The sequence below is a fragment of the Lolium perenne genome, chromosome 7, assembly GCF_019359855.2.
Source record: "Lolium perenne isolate Kyuss_39 chromosome 7, Kyuss_2.0, whole genome shotgun sequence".
Taxonomy (NCBI): Eukaryota; Viridiplantae; Streptophyta; class Magnoliopsida; order Poales; family Poaceae; genus Lolium; species Lolium perenne.
Genome location: NC_067250.2, coordinates 185,125,573 through 185,133,474, shown reverse-complemented (window position 1 = coordinate 185,133,474; position 7,902 = coordinate 185,125,573). Strand labels below are relative to the sequence as shown.

General features: G+C 44.2%; 1 protein-coding gene across 2 annotated transcripts; it reads right to left on the bottom strand.

Moving 5' to 3' along the window:
- Window positions 1-3,210: 3,210 nt before the first annotated feature.
- Window positions 3,211-6,548, bottom strand: LOC127314729 (pentatricopeptide repeat-containing protein At1g07590, mitochondrial). 2 transcript variants are annotated; one of them, XR_011748842.1, is made up of 3 exons: window positions 6,030-6,548; window positions 4,159-5,592; window positions 3,211-3,765 (listed from the first exon to the last, which is right to left on the bottom strand). XR_011748842.1 is itself a non-coding variant. In XM_071823566.1 (2 exons), exons 1-2 carry the CDS (start codon window positions 6,324-6,326, stop codon window positions 4,342-4,344), a joined length of 1,548 nt encoding a protein of 515 aa, XP_071679667.1. In that variant the 5' UTR covers window positions 6,327-6,548; the 3' UTR covers window positions 4,047-4,341. The 2 variants fall into 2 exon arrangements, 1 of the variants encoding a protein (XP_071679667.1); XM_071823566.1 differs by lacking the exon at window positions 3,211-3,765 and having other exon boundaries at window positions 4,047-5,592.
- Window positions 6,549-7,902: the final 1,354 nt, after the last annotated feature.

Below are 7,902 nucleotides of genomic sequence, written 5' to 3'. Positions count from 1 at the left end.
CCATGTATCCTGGGATAAATTTCCCTAATATTGCATCTGCTTATTTGCGGATGTATTACTAAGTGTTATCTATGTACCTGTATGCCATTGTGTTTCATGATACTGAAGCTCAAAATTTGGAGATAGTCAGGCGTGCATTCATTTGCTCAGCTACAGTTTTTGTACTGTCACTGATGAAGGTAGCAACAAATCACCGTTCTTTTCTATTTCATGGGTTTCCTCTTAATGAATTAATCTGGTGTCAACGAAAAATATGGCGTCCAGGTCTTGGATGAATCTCTCTAAATAAATTCCTTGCGATCTGAAATGCTAGTCCAATATGAATGTCAGCAAATATTGCATTATATAAGTACAAACCACTGCCAATAGGGATGAAATTTTGATATATGCTTCTGCAAAACATGAAGAGTCCTTCTGGATTTTCCACTGCAGCCATATGTATTTTTGTATCATGTTCTGTACAGGCAATGTGTCCCAAACAAGCAAGCAGTTGTCTAATTTGAGCCGAATGCCTCATGGGACATTGGATCATAGGCCTACTTGCTTCCTTCCCTTTCCCAGCTCTCCAGCCCTGATACCGCAGTCTCCCCTCCATGCTGTCTCTGCCTCTGCGACTGTAGCCACCGCCACCGCCACTCGCTCGCAGCTTGCAGGTCCAGCTTCTGCGACCGTGGCCGCCTCCACTTGAGGAGCTTGAAGCTGCAGCACAAGGGCCCCTCAGGTGATGCCTGGGGAAGGAGGGGATGCAGCATTAGGGTAGGAGGCTAATTGAGCACTCTTTCTTTATCAGCTTGCTTGTGTGTCCTCCTGTAGTGATCTAGTTGCAGATCACTAATTTCAGTTTCCAGTTTGACTTGTAATTTCAGTAAGTGAGTGTCTTTCAGTAAGTAGCAATCTGCAAAAAATTGCACAAAATGATCATTGTTCACACTTCACAGTGAAGCTACTTGTCTTGTTGTCTGATCGACATATGATCCTCTGCTTGTATTTTATAGTAATTTCAGGAGGTCTCCTCATCAATCACCCCTAGCACTATTTTTTTGTTCGGCCACTTGCCATTTGGCAGTACATCACAGATTTTCACTGATGTGAATACCACAAAACTTAGCCGTTCGACTGCGATTACACAATCAGATTATTAGAAACATCATGTCGACGCCCTTCACTGCCTTTCCTTCTCCACAAGTCTCCTCCCGACGTTTAATTATGTTTAGAATACACAGTTTGGTACTTGATATCTCACATTCTCATGCGGCACCTCTGGATTTTTTTATCTGATAGTACACACATCTCTGAATTTTGTCTTGTGTTTGCGGAGGATCATGTGTCGATCGGACACTGGGAAGGTGTTATGATGTGGACCAGAAGAGTGCAGGGATGCAGCGTTCTTCTGCTTGTGTTTCTCTTCTCGAACGCGTCAGGTATATGCGTAATTGTGCAGCGCTTGCTTTCGGTTCAGCACATCAAGTTTCTTTCTCTCTTCCTGTTTTTCATTATTGAGGTTCCTAGTGTGACCTTGAAATGCATCGCCATAAAGTGGAGTAACTTTCGTGGATAGTAATTTTTAAGCTGTGAAATACATAGCCTGCAGTTGCTCTATACTCCTTTTCATGGCTTAACTGTGGTGAAATTGGTACCACCGTGATTTTGGAAGAACAGAAAAACCATATGAGTTATGGTATACTCCCTCCGGTCCTAAATATAAGCCATATAATTTCTGGCACGGAAATTAAGAAACGCATATTTAGGAAAAATTACACCATGTTTGGCTAGGATTAACCGTAAGTAATTGCCGTGAGCTAACAGAGGACTTTGCATAAGATAAGTAAACCTAATCAAATCTCCAAAAATATTGTCCATACAAGTAGGGCAACGCAATAAACCTTATATTCTGAAATTTTTGTCAAAAAACTATATGGCTTATATATAGGAACGGAGGGAGTATTAAATTCTATTGAGCTGCCTTTAACTGTTCCATGTATGAACCATCAGTACCTTCCTTTTGAGATTGTTACTCAAGTGAGCAGGGAACCAAATCTCAGCTTGTTAGAGCATGGCCTTCCCATAGCTGCTCCTAGTTACTAATCTGATTTTTCTGTGTAACAAATCTGATTGTTTTTGTAGGCTATAGCCTGTCTAATACACTTGCAATTTAACATATTATGCATGTCTGGTCCCCTGACTTAACACATGGCTGATTTGCTTTTAATTTCTCCAAAAGTTCCAATAACACTAGTAATTTAACATATTAGCATGTGTTATTCCCTGACTCAATACATAACTGATTTATTAAGCTTTTAGTTTCTCAAAAAATTATGATCTGGTTTCAACCTTTCTAGGCTTTTCTAACTGTAATTTTCCATCTCTATTTTCTGCGCAGTATGTGCTTAAACTTGAGGAGACCTGATTGCGGAAGGCATATCAATGTCCTGGCCTAGGCCTAATCTCAGAAGACGACTCTCAAGTTCTGAGCTTGTTACATAGAATGGATATTATTATAGGCTGAACATGAGTTTGCAGTTACAAAACAGATCTTTCTAGCAAAGAGGAAAAATATGATGTGTTGTATGACTCCTGAGCACTTGCAGTTCTAGAACATTCTATGGATTAGGTTCGTTTTTGTTTTTGACTTTTTAGATGCAGTAAAATGGTGATAAAATGACAGGCGTGTACATGCCATGAACACCTTAATTGTATGAAACCATGGGCCAGCTTGCTTTTGTTTTACTTATGCAACTGAGCTCTAAAAATGTTATAGTCTTGCTTGAGCTGTAGTGTTAACTTTAGTTGTGAACAATCAAAAGTGTCATCTTAGTTCCTGGCATTTTTCTTGATTGAAAGCACAGATTTACACATGGTGGCAAAAGCTCTTGGTTGATTACATTTAAGATGAGAAAAGTTGGGAGTCCTGTCTGATGAAGTTTTTCAACAAGTTAGTTGTAGTCCCAATTATAATTCTGACAGTGCTGCATTACAAGTTAGTTAATTTATTTTAAGACAAGACAAGTTGTGGGACTTGAACTGGAGAAGATGCCTATTTGGGAATCATTTGCCTTTTCATATCCAGTAGTCGAGGGCACCTCCTTACCAAGTTGTAGTCGCTTGGTGAGGACGGTCGTGTGTGTGTGTCCCTCCTTCTGGAGATTGAACTCCCGTTGTCTTCTTCCTGTTCAATGAAATGAAACGCAACATCTCTTGCGTTTTCTCGAAAAAAATATCCAGACGTGCGATCCTCTAGCTTATAACCAAGCAGGAATGCTTATGTTGCGTGAACCGAATCAGTACAAGTTGGTTCACTAAATAGCTTGCTGCAACACCCAACCATGAATTACACAATATAAGGGCTTTTAATTCCTCAACCAGCATCATCAGAGTGGGGGAAATGGCATGCTCCGCTCACTAAAGCTCCATTATGGTCACCAATGACCACGCATCCCCTTCCGTTACCATCTGCGGTGCGAAGATGCCCATCGACATTTACCTCGGTCTAATTTTCATCAGGAGGAAGCCGTCGGTCCTTTTGTTGTACCCCAGCAGGCGTTGTAGGATTCTGCAGATTGCGCCATTCTTCAACGGCAGCCACAGTTTTCAAAGCTATGGATTTGGGGTCTTCCATGTTCTTTGACTCCGTTCCTTGCCAGCCACAGGTTATAGGCATAATGTTTCATTTTCGGTGCATGTTTAATTTTGGTTTTGGATGATGATGCCTTGATGCTTGCTGCACTGGATAATTATTTTTTTCTAGTGCTGCAGCCAATAATTGACCTGTGTACATGAGAATCAGCGTATGAATAATGGGTGTACAAAGTTAGAGTTTTACTCTTATTTCTCCTCATTTACTTAATGTTTATTGCTCTACATGTAAATTAGACACAAATATAAAGCTTTTGCCAAAAATAATGATATTTCTCGTCTAATTGAGCAAAAGAACTAAACTGTTGAAATTTGCCATATGTTTTAAGGCGTCAGTTGCATGTAATAAGCTGTACTGTACATGCTTTAAGTTGTCATGCGCATGGGTGGGGAACTGATTTCAACCCATAAGCTAATAGCCACGGTTCCCGAAATTGGTTTAGTTCGACTTATAGGTGGAGACAGCTTTTGTTTAATTTGAGCTGGTGCTGATACACATTTTGGTGGGTTTGGTCCGCATTTTACCTTGGACAAACTGTTTGGGATACCAAATGAAAGGTGCACTTTATCAGTTGAAGTGTGTACATGCTGGGATGGTCATGTATCACGTGCTCCATAAAAAGAGACTGGATGATTGATGCTCTAAAGAAATGGCTCAACTAAACATTGAAGTTTTCCTTTTCATCCTGATCCTTCAAAGCCACAATATCATGTCTTGTACTGTTCAATCAGTCTCAGAAGGCTATGTGTCTCGGCGTCGGGCATTGCGCCCCTCAAAATCATTGTCCTTACAAAATCTGGGTCGTAAACTTTTGCCTTAACATAAGCTTTTAGAAGGGTATTATACACAAAGGAATTCCGACAGTACTTCGATTCATTCAGTTCTGCAAAAACTCTCTTGGCATTTTCCAAGTCACCAATCTCTGCAAAGTTTTCAAGCAATAAATGTGTGGTCTCCAACCATGGTGTTGAACTTCTCACCTTCCTGGTGACGACTTCTTTCTTTCCCATATCCATTGTGTTCAAAGCTTGTTTCATAAGACCTGCTTTCAAGCATCCCAATGCCAAGTGGCGATACGTAATAGCATTCGGTTGACATCCACTTGCTCTCATTTCTTTGAACACGGCCGATGCTTTATCCACAAGGCCATGCCTGCAGTAAACTGATAGCATGGAATTGAACTGTTCTGTAAGCCTTAGCTTTCTTGTTGATTTAATCTCTCCCCATATTGCTTCTGCCTGCTCAACAGAGCCAACCTTTCCGAATGCTTCAATTGCTAGTGTGAAGCTTTTGGATCGGATATGAGGGAGGCCTTGCATGAGATTCCACGTCATCTTTAACTCCTTTTCCTTTCCAAGGTATCCATACAAAATAAGAAGGATTTCCTGTGTAGACCAGTTAGTACCTGTCATAGAATTCTTGATGGCTTCTATATATGTCTGGGAAACCGTATATAGCCTTGCTACAGCATGTGAAATTGCCAGAATGCCATAGGTTATCTCATTTGGCTCAATCTTTGCTCTTTTCATATCACTGAACACCCTTGCCACTCCATCAATGTTGTGCTCATTGGCCTGTATTTTCAGTAAGATGTTGTAGGTTGACGTGTGGGGGGTCACTCTACTGGCTTTCATCTGAGCAAGGATCTTGGAGATAGTCTTCCTACGCCCCTCAGAGGAATGGAGGATGATCAAGCGGTTGTAAACATACGGCGAAATCGGCAGCGACAGTTCCCTCATCTTCCTCATGTAACCGTACGAAAGCTTAATCAAGCCCAACTCCAAACAAGCCATTACAAGGTTATTGTAGAGCAGCTCGTTCCGGTATTCTTGAGGTATGCGAAGGAATAGACTTTCAGCTTCAGCAATGCCATGAACTTTAGCCGTGAACTCTAGGAGATACGAGTAATCAAGTTCACTCAGCTTGTAGGGCCGCTCTCTGATCACCCACTCCATGACCTGTAGTTACAAGATGCAACGTCACTTCCAGAACAAACGAAATGCAGCAAAAAAATCTTTGTATCTTGATTTAGTTGACACCATTCATACATAGGGAGGAGCTAATTTCACCGTAATGAGCCAAGCAATCATTCCATGTAAGAGTAGAAATAATTAGCAGGCATTCGCATAATCATTGAATTCAGAGTCCACACAGACAAGCAGCACAAACAAAATCCATATCCTCTCTGCATCTTTACACAGACTGGCAGACAGGCACAAGGAAAGATAGAGGGCTTGAAGGTTACGGAAGAAACGCTAGAAGGCTGAAAGTGGTTTTCATCCATGCACAACTACAGAGATCACTAGTCTGTGAGGAAATGCTCGTTGTGCAAACACAGGGACAGGAAGCAACACAAATGGAGGATCGACGAAGCTGAGACAAGAAATGGTAGTACCTGCAGGCCTGTGCGGTGGAGGCGCCGGCGCCGGAGGCGGTTGATGGCGTGGAAGACATGGCCCCGGTGCACAGCGCGGCCGGCGGCCATCCACCCCCGGATGGCCGTGGATACCGACGCCGCCCGCTCCAGCCGCTGCGCCAGGGAGCCCTCATCCTGCTCCGAGCCATCAGCGGACTCCGCCGGTAAAGGAGGAGGCGCCAGGGGCTCGCTTCCTGAGCTGGTGAAAAAGGTTGCAGCGGCGGAGTGGATCGGCAGCCGACGGCACCGCAGCACCGCGCGGAGCTGCATCAACATGGCTGGGGCAACTCGCCGAACACCTGGCGCGCACGACGCCTCTTGCCCCGGTCCGCCTCGCCGACCAACACTCCGGCAGTCACGATGCGGCGGGACCAGCGGCCTCACTGCTCAGAACCTCAGATGTCGTATGGAGGCTCCGCGGCGGGCTCCTCCTCCGCCGAGGCCTGCCGCGTTTGGGCGCGTTTGGCTGCCTTGACCGATTTACTGTATGACTGCGTCGGCTAAATGGAGTCCTGCGCCGTCGCGAACTGACCATGTGCCACTTTTGTTGATTGCGTGCCGGAGAAGAAACCCAAGTCTCATCGTTTGGTTGTCCGTTAACAGTACTTCTTCCCTGCTCGTGCAGCCCACAACTTGTTTGGTTGCAGATAGCTCAGTGCTGTGATAACCCCTTCACTTAGAGTGGTGAGGTTACCCAGTACTAAATAACAACACACATGAGATTCAGTTCATCAGAAAAGATGCTGGTAATAAACATCAACTACTACTTAGTGAGCGATGCATCACGAACGAAGCAACTACTTCGTGTCACAGGTTCATCACGAGAGGTTAGTATATACCACCTCGAACAAGTTCATCATTACAAACCGGGGATCAGGTTGTAGCAAGTCCTAGCTAATGGAGGGATACAAGATCACCTCCCAAAATCAGCGGATCATGAGAAGGAAGCAGAAGCACTAAGCAGGACTGGTTGCGGAGCCAGGTCCTAAGCCAGCTCCTCCTCTCCGGTGGCTGCAGCTTACGGTAGACGGCATACTCTGCTTCAATGTCTGGAATATAGTCGATAGCCCTTACCAGCAAGTTAGGCTGGAACAGCTGCGCCTTGCACACGAACCAGGGAGTGAAGATCGTCTTCATCTAAGCGTAGTTGGTGATCGGGGTGCCGATGTACTGACGGTGCTTCGGATACCGCTGCAATCCACAAGGAACAACTGTTAGTGTGGATGACATTGACATATATATACTTTCAGATCTATGCAGGAACTTAATGAGGCTTCATACCTGGATGTACTCGTTTGCCGCCCCTTCATCACCGTCGTAGAAGCAGCAACCATCTTCGCTCCAGTCCAGAATGCGATCGAATTTCATCTTCATGATGACGCTCCACTTCGTCCTCCAGTTTCTGATGTGGTTGTACAACTGAAGAGTGGTGACATGTACACCGGCGAATGCAAGAACATCCGCGGCTACCTTCTTCATCTGCTGCTCCTTGAATCCCATGTTGAAGCAGACGCCGATACGGACGAGCTGAACCAACCGATTCGGCACAAACTCTGATAGCTCAGGTTTTCAAACCATGGCTGGTTTGCTTGCAATCAGACATGGCTGAGCATTCACAGTTGGCGCAGACAAATCACGGGAGCCCAAAGGTATGATTGCCTACACGACAAACACTAGCAGATCAATGAACTACCACATGGAAATCCTTAAGCACTAGCATATCAATGAACTACCACATGGAAATCCTTAAGCACTAGCAGATCAATGAACTACCACATGAAAATCCTTAATCACTAGCAGATCAATGAACTACCACATGGAAATCCTTAAGCACTAGCAGATCAATGAACTA